The sequence below is a fragment of the Ornithorhynchus anatinus genome, chromosome X2, assembly GCF_004115215.2.
Source record: "Ornithorhynchus anatinus isolate Pmale09 chromosome X2, mOrnAna1.pri.v4, whole genome shotgun sequence".
In the NCBI taxonomy this organism is placed as follows: Eukaryota; Metazoa; Chordata; class Mammalia; order Monotremata; family Ornithorhynchidae; genus Ornithorhynchus; species Ornithorhynchus anatinus.
Genome location: NC_041750.1, coordinates 11,318,668 through 11,341,552, shown reverse-complemented (window position 1 = coordinate 11,341,552; position 22,885 = coordinate 11,318,668). Strand labels below are relative to the sequence as shown.

The window sequence follows — 22,885 nt, the reverse complement described above, 5'->3', positions numbered from 1 at the left end:
AAAGACACGGAAAAGCCCCTTGAGGACCAGAATTGCATTCTGTCCTACCTCCGGATGTCCCCCAAGCCCACTTAGTACAGCGCTCTGCACTGTAGACCCTCAGTCAGTGCGGTCAGTGGTAGGGCGATGGTGGGTTTTGACTGGAATCATTTTAACTTTTTCTTCCTTCTGTTTGTATTTAGGAATCTGTATCTGTTCTCAATCTCTTCACCAGAATACGGTAAAACCTTAGACTCCGCACACCAGGACCACATTATTGCGTATGGGGAAAAAAACCACTAACTAATCAGCATGCATGGAACCCCTAATTATCTGGAGGATATAATTGATGGGGTGAATAGATTGGACCTGGAGAAGCTATCAAGATTCCAATTTAATTCCAGATCGTGACCTATTTGAACAGTATTTGGGGAAGGGTAAATGGGGGGAAAGCGAGAGAAGAACACAGTTAGGAGCCTAGAAATCCATTTCCCGCAAAGAGTTTCCGAAGAGAGTAAAACCATGAATATTTTAATCATACGTGTTGGGCAAGATTCATTTGGCACGAACCATCCAAAGTGAAGAAAAAGGCTATCTCGTCTTCTGCTGCTGTTACCTCTTTTTTGATTGGATGCCCGAAGCTGAACCTGGCAGGATTTGATCCCCCTTATGTTAATGGGGAGAGGAAACAGGAACTAAAGACTTATCTTGCAATGGCACTTGAAGGCTGAGGTTCCCACTCTGTGGATTTTGGCCCTGGGAGACATGTCAGAGGGAAATGGGATCATGTGTTTTTTCTGATGCAGCCTTGAAATGTAAAGATCACAAGAATAGATCATGAATCAAGATGGTGATTCCTATGGGGCAGTTTGGATCAGCAAATTTAAGACGTGGCTGGGAAGAAAATAAGATGCTCAACATTTAAAAACGTTTAAGGGTGTGTAACGGCCATTGATGTGATAAGGCAGAGTTGCTGTGAAGTTGAAAGAAGGGACTTGGCAGAAACCCTAACGTCAGGCTCACGCTGACAGAAATTTGGTAAGGAGGAGGAATATGATGGGTGTTAAGGGCAGGCGGTCCCCGTTCTGCCAAAAATTCTGGAGGCGCCTCTGGCAATCACTCTGTGGGGTTTTTTTAGCTATGGATCCAGAAACAGCAAGAGAATATTGGGGTGAATTTCTCATCAAACCTGTTACTTGAATGTGTGGTCACTCTACTGGGCAGAAGGGAGGACCTCTGCCTGTCTGGGAATCTCAATGTCTCATATATATATTGTGTTTAATGCGCTTTTTTTTTTGTTACTCTAACTGAATCAGAGCCTTTCCAAAAATGTTCCAGTTTTAATTTCTTATGTTCGTACTGATCAATCAGGGATGATGCTGCTTCCGAGAATACCGAGAGGTGGATCGATTGTAATAGTCATAGTATTTACGAAGCGCTTCCTGTGTGCAGTGCACTGTACTGAGCGCCGGGAAGGAGTCCACAGTTGGGAATTAGACGTGGTCCCTGTCCTGCAGGGGGCTCACAGTCTAAGAAGTCCCAGGGCACCGAGGCACCTGCCTTTCCCTAAATTCCTAGATGGTGCCAGGTCAGAGAACTCAGGGGAGTCTGTGTAGCTTGTGATTCAGAGACAGTGAAACGTTCATCCTGGCCCCGGCCATATTTGTCTCCCACTCTCCTTGTGCCAATACTTGGTCTTATTATATATCCTCGCCATCTTGTTTTTCCCCCTAATGTGCTCGGGTGGAAGTTTTCCCTCTTTGGGCTGGGTTCCAAGGCGAGAGACCACCCACAGTTCTGACCCCTGATGGAAATGCCTTTTATAGTCCCTCTCCTCCCGTAGAGTACTGGGTAACGGGCCACTCCGGCCTACCTAGTTTGTTGGGCGGGCAGGAGGTGAGCTAAAAGTCATAGGTAGCATTTGAACCCAGAGCCAGCCGGGTCGGCCGGAGGGGCCCGTCCAGACTGAGGAGGGAGCATTTCAAGCCTTGGGAGGGGAAGTGGGAGAAGCAGAGGAAGCAATTTTGCCTCAGGAGTGTCCGTGAGTCTCTCAGGTGGCTTGCCCTGTTGGAAAGAGCATCCAATCCCTGCGGTTTGCCAACATTTATTGGGGAAAAGGCACCCAAACCAAAGTGCCAGCGTGGTTTCTTTGGCTTCAGAAAACTCAAACCATCCCCTCCTTCTCTGGGACGTGCCCATGCCTTACTGCCCCGCTCCCTCCAGGCTCCCTTCATCTACCTCCGGTTTTGCCCGGGTCATGACCAAGAGCCACCTTGTTTGTTGGTGAAACAGGGAACAGCTGAGTGCTTGGCAATGTGTTTGGTTTTATTGGAAAACATTGCATGGATCATGTTTCTTCTGCCTTGTGTCTCTCTAAGGGACTCCGTTTCCTTCCTTGCTACCTTCTCTGAGCGTGTGTGTGTGTGTGTGAGTGTGTGTGTATGTTTGTGGCATGTCAGCCTTGGCGACAGTTAAAGAGGGAAGGTACCAAGTCTCAAGAGCACCCCGGATGTTCTTGAAACCTCTGTGGTTCTCAAGGATGAATAGAGTATTTTTAGGCTTTAAAGAAAAAACCAAACCAATTTCCAGAGGCAGGAAACCTACATCTTCCTGGTGGGCTTAGCCATTTTTCTTTCCAAATGTAACCCCCAACAATTCTTTCATGGCCCCATCAGAGTTGTGTGGGGGAAGTAGTCATTTAAGTCGACTGATCCGGGGGACAGAAGAGACTTGGAGGAAGATTTGGGGTTTGGAGGGGTTTTTTTTTTGTTTCGTTTGTTCGTTTAAAAGGGTTATTGGCATCCCTGGCCTTCCTCTCTGTGCAGTTGCCAAGGGAAGTGAAAAAGAAGCCCAGGGAGCTAGCCCTCAGAAAAGGTGCCTCGCTGGTTGTGTGCACGTGTGTGTGGTGGGTGTGTTGGACGCATGCCTAGGTTTGTGTATAGAATCTCATGTAGGTGATTATTGCGAAGCGATTGACTCTCCGGCGTGTGCTGCATAGACTTGTAAATGCAACAACAAAGTGAAATCATGTCTTTTCGATGTATGAACTATAAAGTTGTTAAACTGTATGGTTCAGATGGCTTGTGAAGAAAAGGGTAGTTTGTCCTCCCCCAGAATTTACAGGCAAATTCAAAGAACTGGGGTCTTGTTACCGGTGATGATGCCTCAGAGGGTGGAGAAAAAAAATATATAGATCAAACAAACCTTGCAAGTTTTTTTTTTTCATGTAAAGCAACATAACTGGCATTAAACAAGTTGTGAATTTCGCTTGGGTTGTGTGTCTTTGATTAAAGCCTGGCATCTGGGCCTCGCTTGTCTATTTTGAAAGGCAGAGGGCAACCGAGCTGGCGACTCAGATGATCTGATTCCACACTTCCTGTCCCTCCGTGCGCCCTTTTCCCCCCTCCCCCCACCCAACTAGTCTCCTGGACAATTGTTTTGCCTGGTGGGTACCAGCCACTGCTGTTTTTCTAGCTGGGGCTCCGCCCCAAGTTGCCTACCTTCTGTTGGCATCATCCCATCCATGCCTTGGGAATTGAGCTGGCACCGATTCCTGCGGTGGAGTTGCCAAGCCCTACAGTCCATCCCTCTGTCTCTAAGCAGACTGGCATCGAAGCCTTCTGCCCCCTCCCTGAGGAACCCGTTCCTCACTTAGGGAAATTCTTTCTGCTGTCTAACGGAAATAGCTCCTGCTGAAATTCAGCCCAACCACGTGGGCTCTTCTTCTTCTTCTGACCTTGATGAAAAACCTGGAATGGCCGTGGTCAGAAAAAGGAAAGAGCCTCTACATTTCGCCTGAGGCAGAGCCCTCGCCACCGGAAATGCTGACTTCTAAGCGTTAGGGAGGACAGTTTGGAAACCGAATTTCACTCCGAACTTTGGATTTGATGAATTTAAAACCCTTTCAGAAGCTGACCACAATCTAGTAACAAAATGCATTCAAAGCAAGCCTAAGCTGGACTATTTAAATAGCGATCCCGAGGGGCTGGAGGGCAGGGGGGTTCCCACCTGGAAGGAGATCCAGGCTAACATAACCATTAAACCCAGAAGAATGGCTTCTGCCCGCTTTCTGGCGAGTTCCCCCTCCCCATCCCAGGTGGAAGCCAAGATGCAACTCCCTGACCCGGGGCTGCCTCTGCCAGGATTAGCATCCCCTCCTAAGGAACATCCAAGACATCCCGGGGAGCAAGGTTCTCGGAGCAAACTTGTTCGGGATGAGACTGAGAAGGTTCTCGGGCTGAAGCGGTGAGTCCAGACCGACCCCAGAAAAAAAAAACAAACCCAGAACTGGGAGCGTTCTGCCCAACGCAAACCCCCGTGGACTCCGGCAGCCCTGTCTCGTTGCTAGGTAGCCGCCTCGTCTGTTGATGGTAACAATAGCAGTTCTGGTCGCTCCCAGCTGTGGCAGGAGTCGGTGGTGTCGGCCTGAGAGGAGCATGGAGTGGCTAAATGGAGAAGTCGATCAGCCTTACATCCCAAAGAGCGTTCTGGAACTAGACTCCCCTACTCCCCAGTTCAGGTGAGTCCTCGACCTGGGAGCCGGAGGCAGCACAGCGACTGGAAGCAGCTTTCCGGGAGAGAAACAGGGTCGGGGGCCGGAGCTGGGATGGCAGTTTCCCACCCTTTGAGAATCCAAAGTGCCACCTCTCCCCCCTGGCCTGGTAGCACCCCTGCATCCTCCACACTTCCTTGCTTTCTCACTGCTGCTGCCGGGCCCGGCTGCCGTGATCTCTGCTGGGGGGTGCCCCTGCCCGGCAGGGAGGCCGGCATACCCCTTGCCCTCTTCCTTCTGTCCGTAGGGATGAGTACCTGTTCCTGGCCAGGCCCCGATCGACACCTCTCCTCAAGCAGGCGCTCCGCTGGAAGTGTGTTGCCGTGGGCTGCGATGCCACCGACAAGGTGGTAGAGTGGAAGTTAGCCCCCTTGGAATGTGACGTTACCGAACAGCTCGGGTATCCGGGCATGGGCTCCAGTGACCACTGCAGAGGGTGGTACACCCTCCTTCAGCCGATCAAGCGTGAGGCCTACACCCGCTGGAGCCATTCCTATGCCCAGAGGGAAAAGGCGCTGCCCCGCGGTAAGGAGGGAGCCTTGAGACCGGAGCCTCCCCCCAAATGGGGGCTTGGGGTGGCTGGCTGGAAGCCCCAGGGGACACGGAGGGACTTGGGTCTCGGGGGTGGGGTGGGGGCAGGAGTCCAGCAGAGGGAGGCCTGGGGAAGAGTACTGGAAATGGCCTTAAAAGGTCATCCCTCCCACCCCCTCTGGGGCCGGCCCTCGCTCTTCCCTCAAATGTCCCTCCCAGGCCCGTGGTAATCGCTCCTGTTTTATCAGCCCCAGAGAAAAAGATGCTGGCTGTCTTTCCCCTCCAGCTCCCCTGGCTCTGATCAGCTCCTGCTTCCCAGCTGAGGCAGAAGGGATCACTTGTACCTGCCGACACTTCCTCGTACCCCGATCCCGACGTGGCGGCACCAGGCGAGACCCTTGAAGAGAGTTCCTCCCCCGGCCTTCCCAACAACGCCATCTCTCTCCTTCAGCCTTTGCCCAGCAGCTGTGGGAGGCCTCGTGGTATGACCCTATCGTTCCTGCTCCTCAGTATCTAGCATCCAGCCCCCGCTGGGGGACTTTCTTCTGGACGGACAAACAAGTCCCTGGCAAGGAATTTGGTGAGAATTGGTGGTGAGAGGGTGGGGGGGCGACGGGGGAGGAAGGGGCCACGGCGGGGTCTGGAGGGAGGGAATAACCCTGCCTCTGGGCTGTGGAGAAGAGTGGGGAAGGTTGGGGGTGGGGGAGGTTGGGGGCGGGGGAGGGGGGCAAGGCAGGTTCTTTCCTAGGGTTAGGGAGTGGTTCTCCCCCCCTCTTGCCAAACCCGCCCAGGCAGCAGCACGCGCAACTGGGAGGCAGAACTGGGAGGCAGGCAACGTTCTTCCCCGCTTTCCCTTTCTCATCCCTACCCTTCTGTCCCCTCCAGTTACCAATAGGATCGGGATTGAAGTGGTGAAGCCAGAGGATCCAGGCTTCGTGCCCTTGCGGCCCACCCGCCTTCCCCCTTACTATAAGTCCCAGGACTACTGCAGCTGGAGTCCATGCACCAAGCAGTATTCCGTCGTCTCAGATGTGCACGCGCCCTAACCAGTAAAACTTCTGGGCCTTCCTTCATGCCTGGCCTCTCGCTGCCACTTTTAGCAGCTGCCTGTTCAGACCAGGACTTTTTTCCTCCTGACCTGGGTGGAGAGGGCAGGATGAGGGTTGGGGGAGGAGTTGGGGGGAGGGGGGAAGGAATCACCATTCTGGCAGCAGCAGCATCAACGGTCAATGACCAGAGACAGCACCGTTTTGCATGAACAAGCCAGGGTGCCCTGGTACCAGCCAAAACCTCTGGAGGGAAGGGACGAGGCCAAATGGAGACTTCATGGAGGAAAGATGAACAGCCAGGGCTTAGGAGAGGGAGCCAGGAGGCCTGGGCCCTCTTTTTCATGAGGCCTGCCTTCCTCCTCTTCCTCCCAGCACTGTAGGGTACACAGAAGCCCAGCTTGTCTGCATGAGCGAGCAGAAAAGTGAGGCGAGGACAGGGACCCACACCATTCCCCACCTTCCCTGTGCGCCACCTCCAGCCAGCCTCCAAATTTTACTGTCTTTATTCCTAAACAAGTATGAACAGTCAACGTCAAAGAGTCCAAAAAGGCTCACACACACAAAACATACCCCAGGACTGGGGGACAGGCTGGGAAGAATCCAGATCCTGATGGGAGACCACAGGAGCTGGGCTGTAGCAGTCACCCTTAACAGGTGCAGGGGCAGCAGGGGGTTGGAGCTAATAAGCTTAGACCTCAATTCCCCATCAGAGAAAGGGGACATAAAGGGGCTGAAAGGAAGGGCCAGAACTTGGAAGGGAGAGGGGAGAGGGAGAAGCTGAGGCTTGGAGTGAGAAAGCAGTGGCAGGAGAATAGGTTTGGGCATACTCTTCCCCCAGCCTCACCTGGCCCCTGTGTGTTATCAATCCTGTGGAGGGGAAAATAGCCCCTTCTCGGGTCGGGTCTTGTGACAGGAGAGATCACCAGCCTGGATGTCTTGGGCATCTCTGTTCCTCGGCTCCAGCATCTCTGCCTGGCCCCATCAAGACTCTTTGTACCTGTCAAACCAAGTTGAGAAATGAGGGTATGATAGGGAGTAGAAAGAAAAGATTTTTTTTTTCCATTAGTATCACCCTAGTTTCCAGTTCATTATAATGGGATCGAACTCTGTATCTCAAGACAATTGTTCAGGACCTGGAAAAGCATTTTCTGCAGTGACACTGGAAGCAATGATCCAAAAAGGGGACTGTCACCCAGACCACAGTGACTGGTCAGCTGAGGGAGGGATGATTGGGAAACCCCAGTCTCCAAGACTGAAAGACAAACTGGAATTCATTCAAGAGTATTTATTGAGGACTTGCTATGTGCAGAGCACTGTACTAAGCGCTTGGAATGGACAATTCGGCAAGAGACAGAGACAATCCCTGCCCACTGATGAGCTCACAGTCTAAACTGGGCATGCTACAGCAAAGGCGAGCCAGGGGGCTGGAGCATTCATTCATTCAATAGTATTTATTGAGCGCTTACTATGTGCAGAGCACTGTACTAAGTGCTTGGAATGTACAATTTGGCAACAGATAGAGACCATCCCTGCCCAGTGATGGGCTCACAGTCTAATCGGGGGAGACAGATGGACAAAAACAAGACAACATAATCATGATAAATAGAATCAAGGGGATGTACTCATTAACAAAATAAATAGGGTAATAAAAATATATACAAATGAGAACAGTGCTGAGGGGAGGGGAAAGGAGGGGGAAGGAGCAGAGGGAAAGGGGGCTTAGCTGAGGGGAAGGAAGGGGGAGGGAGCAGAGGGAAAAGGGGAAACAGTTTGGGAAGGCCTCTTGGAGGAGGTGAGCTCTCAGTAGGGCCTTGAAGAGGGGAAGAGAGTTGGTGAGGAGGGAGGGCATTCCAGGACAGCGGTAGGCAGAGCAGCTTCCTTATGGAGGATTGGCTGAAAGAGGTAACATGTTTCAGGCTGGAAAGACCCAGGATAAGAGCGAAGAGGACTGAAACTGACAATCATTGCTGCACTGAAGTTTGAAGGGAGCAGGTTCCAACCTAGCAAAAGTAAATACTTCACCTGGCCGGGTGGCAAGCTTACAGAATTCATTCCCACAGGCTACGTTCTTAAGGGAGTGGTCCTAGCTGGGGTACTGGAGGCAAGTTAGGGGTGGGAAATGGTCCATCCCTAACCCTCAGGAAAGATGCCAAGAAAGGCAGATATCCCAAGGTTTTCCAGGGCTGGGTGGACCATAAAATTCTACCTCTACTCTTATTCCCATTGTCTGTCTGCAGCGTGCATCTGTCCGTCTTCCCCATTAGACCGTAATCTCCTGTAGGCAGGGACCCTGTCTTCTATGTCCGCTGCATGTTGGAAATGATTGTGTTTACTGCGGACTGGGCTAGGTACAAGATAATCAGATCGGACCCTGTCCCTGTTCCATGGTCTTCAGTAGGAGAGAGAACTGGCGTTGAATTCCCCTTTAACAGATGATGAAACGGAGGAGCCCAGAGAACCGAAGTTGGGAAGCAGCGTGGCCTAGTGAAAAGAGCACAGGCCAGGGAGGTAGAGGGACCCGGGTTCTATTCCCAACTCTGGCTCTTGTCTGCTGCATGACCTTGGGCAAGTCACTTCTCTGTACCTCCGCTGCTGCTGTTGCTGTCTTAAACTGTCGAGTCGTGTCCGACCCATGGCAACGTCACGGACACATCTCTCCCAGAACGCCCCACCTCCATCTGCAATCGTTTTGGTAGTGGATCCATAGAGTTTTCTTGGTAAAAACACAGAAGTGATTTACCATTGCCTCCTTCCGCGCAGCAAACCTGAGTCTCCGCCCTCGACTCTCTCCCGTGCCCCTGCTTTCCGGCACAGGGGAGTTTTGACTTGTAACAGATCGCCTTTCACTCACTAGCTACTGCCCAAGCTAGGAATGGAATGGCTAGGCCTTTGCTTGACTCTCCCTCCCATAGTCAGGACTGGTAGAGGACTGGAAAGTCCCCAGGTGCGACCCTGAGAGGGGGAACCTCAGTTACCTCATCTGAAAAATGGGGATTCAATTCTCCCTTTGATATAGACCATGAGCCCCATGTGGGACAGGGAATGTATCCAACCTGATGAACCTGTATCTACCCCAGCGCTTAGTACAGCTGGCAAGTGGCAGAGCCGAGATTAGGTCTGGGTTTGTTCTTAAGTGCTCTTTGCACCCGATACTGCCCACGCCCTAACTGTAGGAATCCCTCAAGGCTCAGTTCCGAGTCCCCTTCTATTCTCCGTCTACACCCACCCCCTGGAAGAACTCATCCGCTCCCATGCCTCAACGATCATCTCTATGTGGATGATTCCCAAATCTACCTCTCCCCCGTCCAGTCCATAGTTCACTCTGATGCCCAGATCACTTTTCTACGAAGATGTTCAGTCTATGTCTCCCCACTCCTCAAGAACCTTCAGTGGTTGCTTCTCCACATCAAAACAGAAACTCCTCACCATCAGCTTTAATGCACTCAATCACCTTGGTCCCTTTCTACCTCACCTCACTACTCTCCTCCTAGTAATAATAATTATGGTATTAGTGCTCAGTGCTGAGAACATAGTAAGCACTTAAAGTGCTGTTACAATCCAGCCCACACATTTGGCTCCTCTAATGCCAACCTACTCACTGTTCCTCGATCTCAGCGTGGCTCAGTGGAAAGAGCCTGGGCTTGAGAGTCAGAGGTCATGGGTTTGAATCCCAGCTCTACCACTTGTCAGCTGTGTGACTTTGGGCAAGTCACTTAACTTCTCTGTGCCTCAGTTACCTCATCTGTAAAATGGGGATTAAGACTGTGAGCCTCACGAGGGACAACCTGATTACCCTGTATCTACCCTAGTGCTTAGAACAGTGCTCTGCACATAGTAAGCGCTTAACAAATACCAACATTATTATTATTATTCTCTCATCTACCTCACCGCTGACCCCTCACATCCGACAGTTACTCTCCCTACTTTCAAAGCCTCCCCCTCTAGACTGTAAGCTCATTACCGGCAGGAAACGTGTCTGCTAATTGCTATATTCCACCCTCCTAAGTGCTTCAGTATAATGCTCTCCACATAGTAAGTGCTCAGTAAATACGATTGACTGACTGAATGCACACGTCCTCCAAGAAGCCTTTCCCAACTAAGCCTTCATTTCTTCTTCTCTCCCTTCTGTCCCCCCGCCCCCCTTTTCAGCCCTCCCTCAACCCCACAGCACTTAGGTACATATCCATAATTTATATTAATGTCTCTCCCCTCTAGACTGTAAGCTCCTTGTGGGCAGGGAACGGGTCTACCAACTCCGTTATATTGTACTCTCCTGTTCAGTGCCCTGCTCACAGTAAGTGCTCAATAAATACTATTGATTGATTGATAATGGGAGAGGCAGGCAAGCTAAGGCAGAACTTGAGGGACTGAGATGGCTGCGGGCAGGACAGATGCTGGGGGCAGTTGGGAGCAGCAGAGGAGCAGTGCTTAAGAGCTGTTGTGCAAGCTTCTACAGCCACCTTTCAGGACCTAACCCGAAGTCTATTTGCATACCAGGGAATTTGCACTTCGATTTGCATCCTTTATTCACCCCACCCTCTGTCCCAAAGCACCTATGTACAGAGCCGTGATTTATTTATATTGATGCCTGTCTCCCCCTCTAGACTGTAAGCTCACTGTGGTCAGGAAATGTGTCTTCCAACTGTTATATTGTACTCTCCCACACACTTAGTACAGTGCTCTGCACATAGTAAGTGCTCTTATACGACATGATAACCTTCATTACTGTAGCGGCCACCTTGCTGACCTCCCTGCCTCTCCCCACTCTTCACTCTGCTGCCTGGATCATTTTTCTACAGAAATGTTCAATCAGTCCATCGTATTTATTAAGCACTTACTGTGTGCAGAGCACTGTACCAAGTGCTTGGGAGAGTACAACAATAAACAGACACGTTCCCGGCCCGCAACAAGCTTACAGTCTAGAGGGGGAGACAGGCATGAACAGAAATCTATAAATGACAGATATGGACGTAAGTGCTGTGGGGCTGGGAGGGGGGATGAATAAAGGGAGCAAGTCAGGGTGACACAGAAGGGAGTGGGAGAAGAGGAAAAGAGGGGTTAGGGAAGGCCTCTTAGAGGAGATGGGCCTTCAGTATGGTTTTCTAGAGGGGGAGAGTAATTGTGGATATGAGGAGGGAGGGCATTCCAGGTCAGAGGCAGTACATGGGTGAGAGTTCAGAGGCAAGATAGATGGAATGGACGTTCAGTGAGGTGGTTAGCATCAGAGGGAGTGAAGTGTGCAGACTGGGCTGTAGTAGGAGAGTAGTGAGGTGAGGTAGGAGGGGACAAGGTGATTGCGTGCTTTAAAGCCAATGGTGAGGAGTTTGAGGTGCAAGTGACTGGGTAGTTCATGATTCCCCACTCCTCGAGAACCTAGGAGAGCCTAGGGAGGGTGATGGAGGGCTACTTGGACTCTGTCCCTCCTCAGAAATCTTGAGCCAGCTGCTTCCCCTTTATGGGCCTCAAACACCCCCCTCTGGAAAAGAGGGAGAAGAGTGGTCAGGGCTGACAGTTGAAGGAAACTCCCATGCTCCCATCCTGACACCAACAGACCCTGAGCAATACCACCCTGAGTCAGGCTACCAGCAACACCAGTATAGATAGGGATGGGCCATTTATAACACCTTTTGGGGTTAATACATTACCAGAATCACCTTCTTCATTCATGAATCTATCCTAACCACCCCCTGCTCCAGCTGATATTTTTGGCTACACAACTTGCCTTAAGAGTGAATTCCCTATGTGCCCTGTCCAGCTCTGTAAATTGAACAAAACCCCAGCCCCAAGCTCTATCCTCTTCCTGCTCTTCCCTCCTCACCCCGCCTTTAACTGTAAACACCATGAGGGACAGGGATTGCATCTGATAATCGGGTTGGACATAATCGCTGCTCCACAAAGGGCTTACAGTCTTGGTCTCCATTTTACTGATGAGGTGGCTGAAGCACAAAGAAGTTATGTGACTCACCCTAGGTCTCACAACAGACAAGTGGTGGAACCAGGATTAGAACCCTGGTCCTCTGACTCTCAAGCCTGTGTTCTTTCCACTAGGCCGCTGGTTCTCATTAAGCACTTTACTGAGCACTTACTCTGTGCAGAGTACTGGACTAAGCAAGGGGGAGAATACAAATGATTAAGTAGAAATCCCTGTTGTCTTAAACTGTCGAGTCATCTCTGACTCACAGCGACTCCATGGACACATCTCTCCCAGGATGTCTCACCTCCACCTGCAATCGTTCGTTCTGGTAGTGGATCCACAAGAGTTCTTGGTAAAAATACAGAAGTGGTTTACCATCGCCTTCTTCCGCGTGGTAAACTTCAGTCTCCACCCTCGACTCTCTCCCATGCCTCTGCTGCGCAGCATAGGTAGGCAGATTGCCTTCCACTCGCTAGTGACTGCCCAAGCTAGGAATGGAAGGGGTATACCTCTTCTGGACTCTCCCTCCCTTAGCCAAAACTGGTAGAGTACTGGAAACTCCGGGTAAGATCCTGAGAGGGGCTCTGTTCTCTAGGAGCTTACAATCTAGCTGGGGAAACAGACATTACAGTAAATTACTAGTAAGGAAAGTAACCGAATATTACACGATATGTTCATAAGTGCTGTTGTGGTGGGACTAAGTGCCTGAGGGAACAATAGGGAGGGAGGATAGGGTGTGTGTGTGTGTGTGAGGAAGGAGATGAGAGCTTACTTTAGGGAAGGAGATGTGATTTTAGGAGGGCTTTGAAGATGGGGAGTGTAGTGGTCTGTCAGATCTGTAGGGGGAGGGAGTTTCAGGCCCAAGGGAGGGCGGGGGTGAGAGGTCGACAACAGGAGTGATGCACACTAGGTTGGCGTTAGAGGAGTGAAGTGTACAGAATGGGCGTAGTAGGAGATAGGCAAGGTAAGGGAGGAAAGGGAGAGAGCCAACCGAGTGCCTTGAAGCCGATGAGGAGTTTCTGCTTGAGGCAGAGATAGATGAGCAACAATTGGAGGTTTTTGAGGAGCAGGGAAATGTCTGCAGACAGTGCTTTAGAAAAATGATCCAAGCAACAGTGAAATATGGACTGGAGCACGGAGTGGCTGAAGGCAGGGAGGTCAACAAGGAGGCCGATGCAGTAGTGGAAACTTGAAGTGCCCAAACCAGTGTGGATGGAGAAGGAGGAGCAAATTCTGCAGATGTGGAGATAGAATCGACAAGATGTAGTGACTGGATATGGCGACTGAAGGAGAGACAGGAGACAAGGATTATGTTCAGGCTATGGATGTCAGCAGTGATGGGAAAGACAGGATGGAAAAGAGTTCAGTTCATTCATTCAGTCTTACTGTACTAAGCGCTTGGGAGAGTACAATCCAACAATAAACGGACACATTCCCTGCCCACAACAAACAGTCTAGAAGCGGGGAGACAGACAATATAAATAAATTACAGATATGTCCATAAGTGCTGTGGGGCTGGGAGAGGAGAAGAAGAAAGGGAGCAAGTCAGGGTGACGCAGAAGGGAGTAGGAGAAGAGGAAAGGGGGGCTTAGGGAAGGCCTTTTGGAAGAGAAGTGCCTTCAATCAGGCTCTGAAGGAGGAGAGAGTAATTGTCGGATTTGAGGAGGGAGGGCGGTCCTGGCCAGAGGCGGGATGTGGGCAAGGGGTGAGCGGTGAGATAGATGAGATCGAGACACAGTGAGAAGGTTAGCACTTGAGGAGCAAAGTGGACCGGCTGGGTTGTAGTAGAGGAGCGAGGTGAGGTAGGAGGGGCCAAGGTGATTGAGTGTTTTACAGCCAAGGGTGAGGAGTTGTTGATTGATGCAGAGGTGGATGGGCAACAACTGGAGTCTTTTGAGGAGTGGGGAAACGTAGAAAACTGGTCTAGTGAACAGTGTGAGAAAATATCTGATTGTATTGTACCTCCCCCAGAGCTTAGCATAGAGTAAATGCTTAACAATACTATCATTATGATGATTATTACTACTATCCAAGAACTCACTGGCTTCCCAGGTTCATCTCTGGCCAGGCCCCCAAGGACTGCAGTTGCTGCTCCAGTTCCACCATCTTCAGGCCAATGTAGCCCGAGGACACTAGCAGGACCACCATTCTGGGGAGGGGAGAAAAGCCAGAGCATGGAAGATGAGCCCAGAGGCCAGAGCCCAGCCCTGCCCTGGAAAAAGTCTGGTTGTCTGGTTTCCAGACCCTCCCCCAGTCAGAGGGAAGCTAGAACGGGAGGGAGCTGGTGATGGCAGCTGTTCGTCGCAAGAGGTGACCAGAGCCATCCAGACTCCACTCTGGGGAGGCCAGGAGCCAGTCTTTCCAGCTTTCCTGAGCCTCGAGTGGCTCCTTCCTCCCTTCGGGACTCAGGAGTGACCCTCGCGGGGGCGGTCCAGGTCCCCGGCACTCACAGCACAAAGTAGATGCGGACCACAATGTCAAGGGTGCTGAGGGGCGGGCACGAGCCAGCTGGGGGAGGCATCATCAGGGGTTGGGCCCAGGGCTTCTCTACAGGGGGGCGGAGAGAGAGAGAGAGAGAGAGTGTGTTAGCAGAAGTCAGGAGCAGTTTCTCCCTTGGGAAACTCCCACGATTCCCTGAATTCTAGGCTGGACCATGAGGTTCTGCGGGACTGCATCTGACCCGAGGATCCTGATATCTCCCCTACCACTCGGTACAATGCTTGGTACATAGCAAATGCTTAACGAATATCACAGTTATCATCATCATTAGCAACCCATTTCACCCCACCCCCAGGAACCCCAGCACACCGGGCCCCAGGGTTGCAGGCTCCTCTTCAGCTTCTACCTTCACCTGGTTTGGCCCGGTTGCTTGACCTGCAGGAAATAAGGCAGGATTAGCTGCTGCCCCAGCTGGAATTGCATGTGCCGGGACTGATGAATGGGCAAAAATCCCAAGGCAAGCCCGGGTGCCAGGACTGCACACGTGCGCGGGAACAAACCGGCCAGTACGGCGATAGCTAATGAGCATGCCAGGGCAGCTAAGTGCGCAGAGGTGAGCAGGGGTGCCGGGGCAAAGGAACAAGCGAGCTGGCCCGCCAATTTGGGCTTGGTAGCCAGGGCCTGCTGCCAGTCAGCCTGAGCGGAGTGGCCAGCCTCACCTGGGGTGTGCCAGAAGCCGGGTCCTGCCTGCTGGTTCCCCTCTGACTCAGATGGGCTCAAGTCCTGGAAGGAGAAGGGGCAACTGGCGGCAGGGTAGGGGCCCCCGAGGTTGGACTGGGCCTGGAGAGCCCCCTCTGGATCCCCAGAGCCAAGTCTTGGAGGAGGTCCCCGGCTCTGGGCTGAGAGGGTCCCCTGGCAGCTTCACCCCGCCGGGGGTCCTAGGCATATTCTCGCTGAGCGGGGCAAGGGCAGCCAAAGTGATGAGCCTGCCAGGTTGGGGAGGTTTGGGCGGGAACCGAGAGACACCCCACCCCTCATGCCTGGGCTAAGCCCCAGCCGCCGCCGCTTCTTACCTGCGACTTCTTGTTGCCTTTAATGCTGCTGTCGCTGCCACCGGGAGAGACCGGGGGGATGCTCGTGGGGCCGTCGGCCTGGGGCGAGGAGAGGCGCGGGGTCAAATCGACCCACCGACCAGCCCCTGAGACCCCAGCCTGGATGGGACCCAGGAGAAATCTTGCCTATCACCCAACCCTTAAAGAATCCCGCTGGAGCAGCATGCTTGAGGGGAATGGTGGGAGAAAGAGGAGACCCTGGCTGGCTGGCTGACTGGCTAGCTGGGTGGGGTTTTCCTTACCTGGAGGCTTTGGCACAGGGAATTCAGGAGCCGATAAGCTGTATCCCGGAGATGTAAAGACACAAAAAGAAACTGCAACACATACACACAATCAGATACTGGCCACGGCCCCGGGAACGGGGTCCATACTCAAGAACGGTAGCCTCCACCCAGAAAAAGAAGGGACTCCAAGGACGAGAGGGGGTTGGTGATCAGCCTGGGCACACATGGCAGTGGAGGGGCAAAACCGAGACTCCAATGTCCCGGGGCACAGGGTCTGAGAGGTTGGGCCCAAGCTGTGCCAGCCCCTATCTTATCTGCCTTCCAGGGTCCTATGAAGACTGGAAAATGAAGTGGATGGTGGGGTGGGGCGGGGGGAATCAGTTCAGCAACAAGCATGCCCAGGGCAATGGATGGGCAGAGAAGTCTGCCAGGGGCCACCCTCGATGCCATCCGCCAGCCTCTCCCCATTCACCTACCTTCTCTCCCTCCATAGTGCGGACACTGAGGGCATTGGGCACAAGCAGGGCAGTGTTGGCCTTTTTGATGTTGGTGATGGAGGTGATTGGAATCACCAGCTGCTCAAAGAGAGGGAAGTTTGAGCCGAGATGGGCAGGTCCTCTCCCTGCCCTCCCACTGAGCGTGCCCCTGACTGTGCCCTCCGGCCCACTGGCCACCTCCCCATTAACCAGAAGAGTCATTCCCTCTGAGCCGGGGTTCAGTGATGCAAGTCCCACCTGGACCTTTGAAGGACCCTTCCATCCCTGAGATCGGCCCCAGCGGGAAAACACGTCTGTTAATTCCCAAGTGCTCTGCACACGATAAGTGCTCAATAAATCCCATTGACTGATCTGCCCTCCTGGTCAGCCATTTGACATGGTACCTTCATATCCTTGAGGAAAAGACTGTAGCAGAAGCAGAGATAGTGTTGAGTGACGTAAAGCCGGCCCAGGTGGGGGACTTCCTTTTGAAGAGCACAGGAGAAACCTGTATGTGGGGCACAGAGAGGTAAGAGGGGAACCAATGGGGAGGAATGGGAAAGCCAAAAGCTGGAGAGACTGGACACCAGCAGCCCCACAGGATTGGTCCGGGGCCTGAGACTTCAGGACAAAGAACGTGTCCCGAGGAGTTGATTCTAGTGTCAGTGGCTGGCTCTGCACTCAGTAAGCGCTCAAGAAGTAGCACTGAGTGCAGCCCCACCCGCCCCCTCTGGTCCCTGCCGGTCACGTTCCCGCTGGGGCGTGGAGCGCAACGGGCGGGTAGGGCTGTGGCCCACTACGGAGGGCACGGGCGGTTTCTGCCCGCGTTAGCCAATCACAGGTGGGATGGGGATGGGGACCCAAGCGCTTGGTAGAGTGCTTTGCACACAGTAAGCACTCAATAAATACGATTGACTGAATGCACGAAAAGGTCTCCTCCTCCCCAGAGCAGTGCTCTTCCCACGGATCCCACAGCAGGACCCTATGCGGTATGATACTCCCAGGGGCTCTGAAGGGGACAGTGGAGACAAAAGACCTTCAACTCACATGGCTTAAGCTTCCCAGCCATGCTGCAACCCTACACCCTTCTGGGCAGGAGGGAAGGTACAGGGTTAAGGGAAGCATCTGGGAGGCGGTGAGGTTGGGAATCAAGCCCAGGACACTGTGGGTGGGGGCCACCATGACTCATGCCATGTTAATTTGGAGGCAGAATGATGACGACGATTATGGCATTTGTTAAGCGCTTACTCTGTGACAGGCACCGTACTAAGCGCTAGAGACCCAAGGGTAGGGGGAGGGTGAGGGTTGACCTACTATCAATCAACTCCTCCTCCTCCGCCATGTTCTTGAAGACCTTGCGATAGCTGGCACTGTGCTTGTTGAACTGCAGACAGAGGCAAGAGACAGGCTGGGGGAAGATCTGGGGTAGAGACCATAACATCTTCCCTCCCGTCCCCTCCCCCGCCCCTCCGTGGAATTCTCTCTGGTTCACGCCTCCGGTTCCACGGGACCAATATGCCAGAACTCTCCCTGACACTCCAGGCCCCATCACCAGCAAGACGTACACTCGAGTCATTCTTGCAGGAGCGGTGAGGGTTTGCACCGAGCCATCCGCACTCTCTGGCCTGGTCCCCTGGGCCCGGCAGCCCACATTGCGAGATAGCTGACAGGGAGAAGGGTTGCAGCCTGTGGGCACAGACCTGCGTAACTGGGAGATCTCAGCAGCAGCAGACACCATCCCTGGGGCCTCACCCTTTTGTACATCACCTTTAAAGACTTCAATCACGTTAATCCAAGCACTTCTCCTATCCCGCCTTGATTACTGCCTCAGCCTCCTTGCTAATGTCCCTGTCTCTCCCCACTTCAGTCCATACTTCACTCTGCTGCCCATATCATTTTTCTACAAAACCGTTTAGTTCATGTCTCGCCACTCAAGAACCTCCGGTGGTTGCCACTCCACCTCCACAAACAGAAACTCCTTACCAATAGCTTTAAAGCACTCCATCGCCTTGGCCCCTCCTACTACAATCCAGCCCACACACTTCACTCCTCTAATACCAACCTACTCACTGTACCTCGATCTTGTCTATCCCGCTGCCGTCCTCTCGCCCACATCCTGCCTCCGACCTGGAACTCCCTCCCCCCTTTATATCCGACAAGACCATCATTCTCCTCACCTTCAAAGCCATCTCCTCTGAGAGACCTTCCCCAACTAAGTCCTCATTTCCTCTTCTCCCACTCCCTTCCACCTTTGCCCTTGGATTTGCACCCTTTCTTCATCCCTCCCTCAACCCCACATGGCTTAGGTACACATCCGTAATTTATTTATAATAATGTTTGTTTCTCCTCTCTAGACTGTAAGTTCCTTGTGGGCAGGGAACATGTTTACAAACTCTGTTATATTGTACTCTCCCAAGCACTTAGTAGAGTGCTTTGCACAAAGTACTTAATAAATACCATTGATTGATTGATGATACTCAGAGTGGCTTAGTACAGGTTAGGGCCTAGTGGATAGAGCATGGGGCCTGGGAGTCAGAAGGTCATGGGTTCTAATCCCCGCTCTGCCACTTGTCTGCTGTGTGACCTCGGGCAAGCCACTTAACTTATCTGTGCCTCAGTTCCCTTATCTGTAAAATGGAGATTAAGAGTGTGAGTCCTCTGTGGGACAGGGACTTTGTCCAACCCAGTTAGCCTGTATCTACCCTAGCGTTTAGAACGGTGCCTAGCAAATAGTAAGCACTTAAATATCATTATTATTATTTTCCCCTTTCCTGCCAAAACAAAAAACCAAAAACCTGACTAAAGAAACCTAGGGGGAACATGATAATGATGTAAAGATGCACTTGGGTGACTGAAAGAAGCTCACTGAATTCTTTAGTTTGGGTTTTACTGAGGAAGTTGAGAGAGGGGTTCCCACACCCAAATTGTTCTTTATATCACAGAAATTGGATTGAAATGTACTGACCCCACAAGGGGCTTTGGAACAAATAGATAAACTAGATGTAAAGTACGGGTACCGGATTCAGCTGGCTCTGTCCCTTTTGGCCGCTCTCGTAGTCACCCCACGCTCAGTCCCACAGCACTTACATCCCTATCCATAACTTATTTACTTATATTAATGTTTGTCTCTCCCTCTAGACTCTAAACTCCTAGTGGGCAGGGATCATGTCTACCAAATTTGTTATATTAGACTCTTCCAAGCGCTTAGTGCAGTGGTCTGCACACAGTAAGCTCTCAAATACTAAATAAATCAGATTGACTGATTGGGAGGGAGGGGTGGATAAAAGAAATAAAAGGTATGGCTTTTGTGGCAACAGCTGACAGCACCGAGGAGACTCTCAGTGGACTGGTTAGTGATGGGCAGCAAATACATGAATGCCTCTGCCACCTACCCTCTCACCCACTGCCCGGGTCCTACTGGGCTCTGTCTCGAAGAATGAGGGGCTGGAAAGCAGGGAAAAGACCAGAAGAGAGAGGACTCTTCAACCACCTGAGAGCGAACACAGAGCAAAGCTAGCAGGAGCGTTTTGAGGTAGCTAGGAGGAGTTTGGGCAACCACAGATGCAGAGTGGTCATTTGGGATTTTGTACTAGGACAAAATAAACAAAAAGAAACACTTTCCAGTCAGCAGGTGGTAAACATGGGATTTGTTCTCACAATAAGTTGGACAGGGCAGAAATACTGGCAGGTTCAAGAAGGGTTTGGTTAGATTCATGGGTTGGGTTACTTGTAATATTTCATAAAACATCCTGGTAACACTGGCACAAGGAGAAGGGGGGGAGGGGAGACAGAGTCTGAGAAGCCCTCCAGATCCATGAGCTTGCCTGAGTTGCTAATTAAGGGTTCCCAGGTAATACCATAGAGAAAAAGGAGGGGAGGAGTCAAGTTGACTACTAAAAGCCCCCACAGCAAGCCAGCCCATTTAAATACTACAGAGAGAGGAGTCTGTTTTGGTTTAACCAGCTACCCATCCCAAGGATAAAGCAATTAGGAGGGGAAAGCCACATAGAAGCCACTGGGCTACAAGTTTCGCAAACCCCTCAGCCAGGTGGGCTAATGGTGAGACCCTAAACCCCGTATGGGAAATTTGGAAGGACCTAGGGAAAATGGATGAATGGGTGTCAGTTACGAAAAGAGGTAGAAAAGGAAAGACAAAAGGATGAGACTTTCGGACCTCGCCTCTGCAAGCTGCAGACAAAGACAGATCAAAGACCTTTTGAAAAATACAAGAGGGGAAACCCTATTGGCTAGTGAGAGACCGTGAATTGCTGAGGCGTAGCCATTCAGATGGGGTTTGTTTTTGCCTATTTACCGAGTCTTTTCCCCTTTATTTTCCTGGCGTGAGTAAACTCTTTTACCCACTCACCCAGGCATCTGTTCATTTCGGAGGGGGAGGGGGAGGAACCGACAAGACCCAGGCTCCACAGGAACACGTGACCAGAGAGGGAGTGAGTGACACCAGCACTCTATGTAGAAAACCTTAGCTCTAGGCGGCTTCCTGGGAGAGCTGCAATCAATGGTATTTATTGAGCGCTTACTGCACGCAGAGCACTGTACTAAGCACTTGAGAGAGCACAAAATAAAGGAGTTGGTAGACACATTCCCAGCCCACAACGAGCTTACAGTCTAGAGGGGGAGACAGACAATAATAAATAAATTACAGATCTGAACATAAGTGCTGTGGGGCTGAGGGAGGGGTGAATAAAGGGAGCAAACCAGGATGAAAAGAGGAAATGAGGGCTGAGTCTGGGAAGCCCTCTTGGAGGAGGTGTGTCTTCAATAATGCTTTGAAGTGGGGGGTGGGGGAGAGTAATTGTCTGTCGGCTATGAAGAGGGAGGGCGTTCCAGGCCAGAGGCAGGACATGGGCAAGAGGTCGGCGGCGAGGTAGACAAGATCGAGGTACCTCGAGTAGGTTGGTGTTAGAGGAATGAAATGTGCGCGCTGGGTTGTAATAGGAGAGTAGCGAGGTGAGGCAGGAGGGGGCAAGGTGATTGAGTGCTTTAAAGCCATTGGTGAGTTTTTGTTTGATGCAGAATTGGATAGGCAACCCCTGGAGGTTCTTGAGGAGTGAGAAAACATGGACTGAACATTTTTGTAGCAAAATGATCAAGACAGCAGAGTGATGTATGAACTAGAATAGGGAGAGACAGGAGGCAGGGAATTCAGCAAGGAGGCCGATGCACTAAACAAGGCGGGCTAGGATAAGTGCTTGGATTAAACAGTGGTATTTGTTAAGCGTTTACTATGTGCAAAGCACTGTTCTAAGCGCTGGGGGAGATACAAGGTGATCAAGTTGTCTCACGTGGGGCTCACAGTTTTAATCCCCATTTTACAGATGAGGTAACTGAGGCACAGAGAAGTTACTTGCCCAAAGTCATACAGCTGGCAAGTGGCGGAGTTGGGATTAGAACCCACGACCTCTGACTCCCAAGCCCGGGCTCTTTCCACTGAGCCACGCTGCTTCAGTTTGGAAGAGACGAAAGGGTGGATTTTACCAATGTCGTGAAGGCTGAACTGACAGGATTTAGCGATGAATTGAATATGGGGGGTTGAATGAGAGAGAGGAGTCAAGGCTGCACCCCCTCTTGTCCCACTTGCCTAGGGGCCAGGGAATACTCTGTCCAAAGTGACCCAAGGGGGCTGGCTGTATAGGAGAGCCCTTACTGCTATAACTAGATTCTCTGCTATCGGGGTGGGGGAGGACAGGGGAACCTCTGGAGGGTTTTGGAAATGCAGAAGTTTCCTGGGGGTCCAAGCCCTCCTCAAAAGGAGCCCGCTGGGTTGCCCTCAACGTGCCGGGGAGGACTCACGGGTCCAATTACTAGCGGAAACTATTTAAATGCAATTTAAAAATATGCTTTAAATGACGTCAAAACCCTGGAGAGGGCCCAGAGAAGAGCAACAGAAATGATTAAAGGGATGAAAAATCGGTCCTAGAGAAAAAGGCAAAAGGATGCACGGTTGAATATTCTGGAAAAGCAAATCCACATCAGTGTCGGCAGTTACGTCCTCAACACCTGTTGAGGTCAAATGTTCCCTTCCTGTCTCCCCCGGTAGACTGTAAGCTCTTTGCAGTCAGGGAACCTGTCTACCAATTCCGTTGTCTTATACTCTCCAAGCACTTAGTATAGTGCTTAACATAAAAAAGAATTCCTTGGCATTCAGGGTGATACAGTAATGAAAGGCTGAAGGCATCGTGTATTTGCTCAAGGTCCCTTCTAATACCAAGGCTCTGGGATTTCTTCATCTACTTCTGGTTCCTCCTCATAGTCAGTGTCAGTCAGTCTCTCTTTCTCTCCTTCTCTTTCCCCAAGTGCTCCCTTCCCAACACCCCGCAGAGGAAGGGGGCAAGTGAGAGCCTCCTGTTGCTCTGGGAGCACTGTTCTGTAGGGTGGCCTAATGGAAAGAGCTCAGGCCTGGGAGTCAGAGGACCTGGATATTCTAACTGCTGATCAGCCACATTTTTTTGGTTTTAGGCCAGGCACTGTAGTAAGTGCTGGGATACACAAAGGTTAATCAGGTTGGACAGTCCTGTCGCACGTAGGGCTCAGGGTCTTAATCCCCATTTTGCAGATGAGGTAACTGAGGCAAAGAAGTGAAGAGACTTG

At 51.6% G+C, this 22,885-nt stretch overlaps 3 protein-coding genes across 15 annotated transcripts in view; 2 read left to right on the top strand and 1 right to left on the bottom strand.

Annotated features, from left to right (window-relative positions):
• The window catches only part of FZR1 (fizzy and cell division cycle 20 related 1), a 58,584-nt gene extending 55,339 nt beyond the window's left edge, over positions 1 to 3,245 (top strand). For all 8 annotated transcript variants that reach the window (XM_029052712.2, XM_029052717.1, XM_029052713.2 and 5 more), the window contains one exon: positions 183 to 3,245. In XM_029052712.2, the coding sequence (XP_028908545.1) occupies positions 183 to 224 (42 nt within the window). In that variant the 3' untranslated portion in view covers positions 225 to 3,245. The remainder of the gene's footprint in view (positions 1 to 182) is intronic.
• On the top strand, positions 934 to 6,135 carry CX2H19orf71 (chromosome X2 C19orf71 homolog). 3 transcript variants are annotated; one of them, XM_029052720.1, is made up of 5 exons: positions 934 to 1,017; positions 4,379 to 4,498; positions 4,779 to 5,056; positions 5,514 to 5,642; positions 5,948 to 6,135. In XM_029052720.1, exons 2-5 carry the CDS (start codon positions 4,416 to 4,418, stop codon positions 6,106 to 6,108), a joined length of 651 nt encoding a protein of 216 aa, XP_028908553.1. In that variant the 5' UTR covers positions 934 to 1,017; positions 4,379 to 4,415; the 3' UTR covers positions 6,109 to 6,135. The 3 variants fall into 3 exon arrangements, with proteins under 3 accessions (XP_028908553.1, XP_028908552.1, XP_039766388.1); XM_029052719.1 differs by having other exon boundaries at positions 936 to 1,017; positions 4,328 to 4,498; XM_039910454.1 differs by lacking the exon at positions 5,948 to 6,135 and having other exon boundaries at positions 936 to 1,017; positions 4,328 to 4,498; positions 5,349 to 5,607.
• A 461-nt stretch (positions 6,136 to 6,596) lies between these two features.
• MFSD12 (major facilitator superfamily domain containing 12) overlaps positions 6,597 to 22,885 on the bottom strand; it is a 39,613-nt gene continuing 23,324 nt past the window's right edge. For 3 of the 4 annotated variants that reach the window (XM_029052793.2, XM_029052792.2, XM_029052794.2), the window contains 9 exons: positions 16,681 to 16,784; positions 16,277 to 16,375; positions 15,819 to 15,890; positions 15,538 to 15,615; positions 15,184 to 15,247; positions 14,834 to 14,899; positions 14,476 to 14,572; positions 14,067 to 14,174; positions 6,597 to 7,108 (listed from right to left, as the gene is read on the bottom strand). In XM_029052793.2, the coding sequence (XP_028908626.1) occupies positions 7,093 to 7,108; positions 14,067 to 14,174; positions 14,476 to 14,572; positions 14,834 to 14,899; positions 15,184 to 15,247; positions 15,538 to 15,615; positions 15,819 to 15,890; positions 16,277 to 16,375; positions 16,681 to 16,784 (704 nt within the window). In that variant the 3' untranslated portion in view covers positions 6,597 to 7,092. Of the gene's footprint in view, positions 7,109 to 14,066; positions 14,175 to 14,475; positions 14,573 to 14,833; positions 14,900 to 15,183; positions 15,248 to 15,537; positions 15,616 to 15,818; positions 15,891 to 16,276; positions 16,376 to 16,680; positions 16,785 to 22,885 lie in introns of those variants that run through there. The other variant, XM_029052795.2, reaches the window with a different exon arrangement.

Bases quoted from the DNA above. Each gene is read 5' to 3' on its own strand.
- CX2H19orf71 (XM_029052719.1), top strand. From the start codon at position 4,347: ATGGTAACAATAGCAGTTCTGGTCGCTCCCAGCTGTGGCAGGAGTCGG. The intron at 4,499-4,778 runs GTGAGTCCTCGA...TTCTGTCCGTAG, and splicing joins TCCCCTACTCCCCAGTTCAG to GGATGAGTACCTGTTCCTGG. The intron at 5,057-5,513 runs GTAAGGAGGGAG...TCTCTCCTTCAG, and splicing joins GGAAAAGGCGCTGCCCCGCG to CCTTTGCCCAGCAGCTGTGG.